A 1,835-nucleotide genomic window follows, 5' to 3' on the forward strand; every position below is an offset into this window, starting at 1 on the left:
GCTACAGTGGCTTGAGATTATGAAGAAGAAGATCCTTGCGCACATGAGAAATTGGTTTGATTTCAATCCTAGAATTTAATTTTAGTCAATGTAAATTTAGTTCATCATCAAGTGAACCTTTAGTTTATTTATTTATCATCTACAAACAATGTCATGTGTGCATTTATGTTAGTGTACGTTTGCTTCATTCAGCAGACCCTTTGAGAATTTTTTGAACTTTAAAATGGTGTCAGGCAATCGACCGGTGTGATATGGTGTATGAATGGAGCTATATTTCATGTATGTATAGGGAAGGGCAATCGGCCGGCTGATGTATGATCTAGCGACATATTGTTTACACTAATAAAAAATAGTTTATTACACTTGAATGAAAATACTAATTGATTATGATGTCGGTTCCATTGGATACAAATCAAGATTACGGCTTCATAGGTTCTCGATGAGGTCTTCTTTCAACTGGAAGTGTGTTGGCTTGTCTCTGATCTTTTTATTATGGGCTTCAATAAATTCAGCTAGTGTGCGAGTAGGCTTCCCATGAGAAGGTTGCACATTTTCACAAACATCCGAGAACCGCTCATCAGGGTCGACAACTCTTTCATCTTTAACAATCATATTGTGCATGATAACACAAGCCCTCACGATCAATACAAGTGTCTCCCTATCCCAAATGCGACCTGGCTGACGAATAATGGCAAACTTAGATTGAAACACCCCAAAAAACCTTTCAATATCCTTCCTCGCTGCTTCTTGTGTTGTTGCAAAATATTTCTGCTTATTCCCCATAGGAGAAGAGATAGACTTCACTAAAGTCGCCCATGAGGGGTAAATATCATCGGCGAGCAAATACCCCATCTTGTAGTCATGGCCATTAATGGTATAATGCACCTTTGGAGCTTTACCTTCTGCTAGGTTGACGAATAGTGGAGACCGGTGAAGGACGTTGATATCGTTATGAGAACCTGGCATCCCAAAATATGCTTGCCAACACCAAAGGTCTTGAGACGCAATAGCTTCTCAAATTATAGTTGGCTTGTTCACATGCCCCTTGTACTGTCCCTATTTTTCAACTGGACAATTCTTCCACTCCCAATGCATACAATCGATGGACCCTAACATGCCTAACAAACCTCTTTTCTCATTGACCGCCAGCGAGCGTGCTATGTCAGCCTCAGTGGGATGTCTCAGGTATTCCGCTTCAAATAATTCTACAACTGCAGCAACGAACTTACGTAGGCTCTCAAGTGCAGTGCTTTCGCCAATGCGAATGTACTCATCTGTAGCATCAGTAGAAACCTCATATGTGAGCATACGAAGAGCGGTAGTGACCTTTTGGAAGTAACTCAATTCAAACGTCCCTGTACAATTCTTTTTTTGCACGAAGTAATCGTCGTGTGATTCAACTGGATCCATGATGCGACGGAAAAGATTCCTACTCATTCTAAATCTAAAGAAAAGAAATAAGATTTCAACATGTTGTCTAAAAATTAAACAAATATTATGAATTAATTTGAGGTGAATGAACAACAACCTCCGACAGAATAAATCTGGACCATACGTCAGATTGTCCACCAAATAATCTTGATACATCCTCCAGTGTCCGCCTTCTCTATCACGATGAATGACAACATGGCCAGGGACCGAACCTCCGTGTCTTCCTTTTATATTTGAAAACATTTGCACAATCCGAGAAGCTGTGAACATTAAGTAATCGTCGTCGTCTGAGGAATCATCATCGAACTGTCTTCGGAGACGTGATCTGGCGGCCCTCATCCTCCGTGCACGACGGCGGCTTGATGGAGTCACCAACAACCTCGAATCCATGGGCTGCAAATGAC

The 1,835-nt window shown here is 41.1% G+C and overlaps 1 protein-coding gene across 1 annotated transcript; it reads right to left on the reverse strand.

The window, feature by feature from the left end:
- LOC110431700 lies at positions 427 to 1,410 on the reverse strand. Its single transcript, XM_021451066.1, has 2 exons — positions 1,128 to 1,410; positions 427 to 959 (listed from the first exon to the last, which is right to left on the reverse strand). The coding sequence occupies exons 1-2, from the start codon at positions 1,408 to 1,410 to the stop codon at positions 427 to 429; spliced, it is 816 nt and encodes a 271-aa protein (XP_021306741.1).

The sequence above is a fragment of the Sorghum bicolor genome, chromosome 1 (assembly GCF_000003195.3).
Source record: "Sorghum bicolor cultivar BTx623 chromosome 1, Sorghum_bicolor_NCBIv3, whole genome shotgun sequence".
NCBI classification, from domain to species: domain Eukaryota; kingdom Viridiplantae; phylum Streptophyta; class Magnoliopsida; order Poales; family Poaceae; genus Sorghum; species Sorghum bicolor.

Coding starts and splice junctions, on each gene's coding strand:
- LOC110431700 (XM_021451066.1), bottom strand. CDS start 1,410: ATGGATCCAGTTGAATCACACGACGATTACTTCGTGCAAAAAAAGAAT. Junction 960..1,127: donor GGCGGTCAATGAGAAAAGAG/GTTTGTTAGGCA, acceptor TTGGGATGCCAG/GTTCTCATAACGATATCAAC.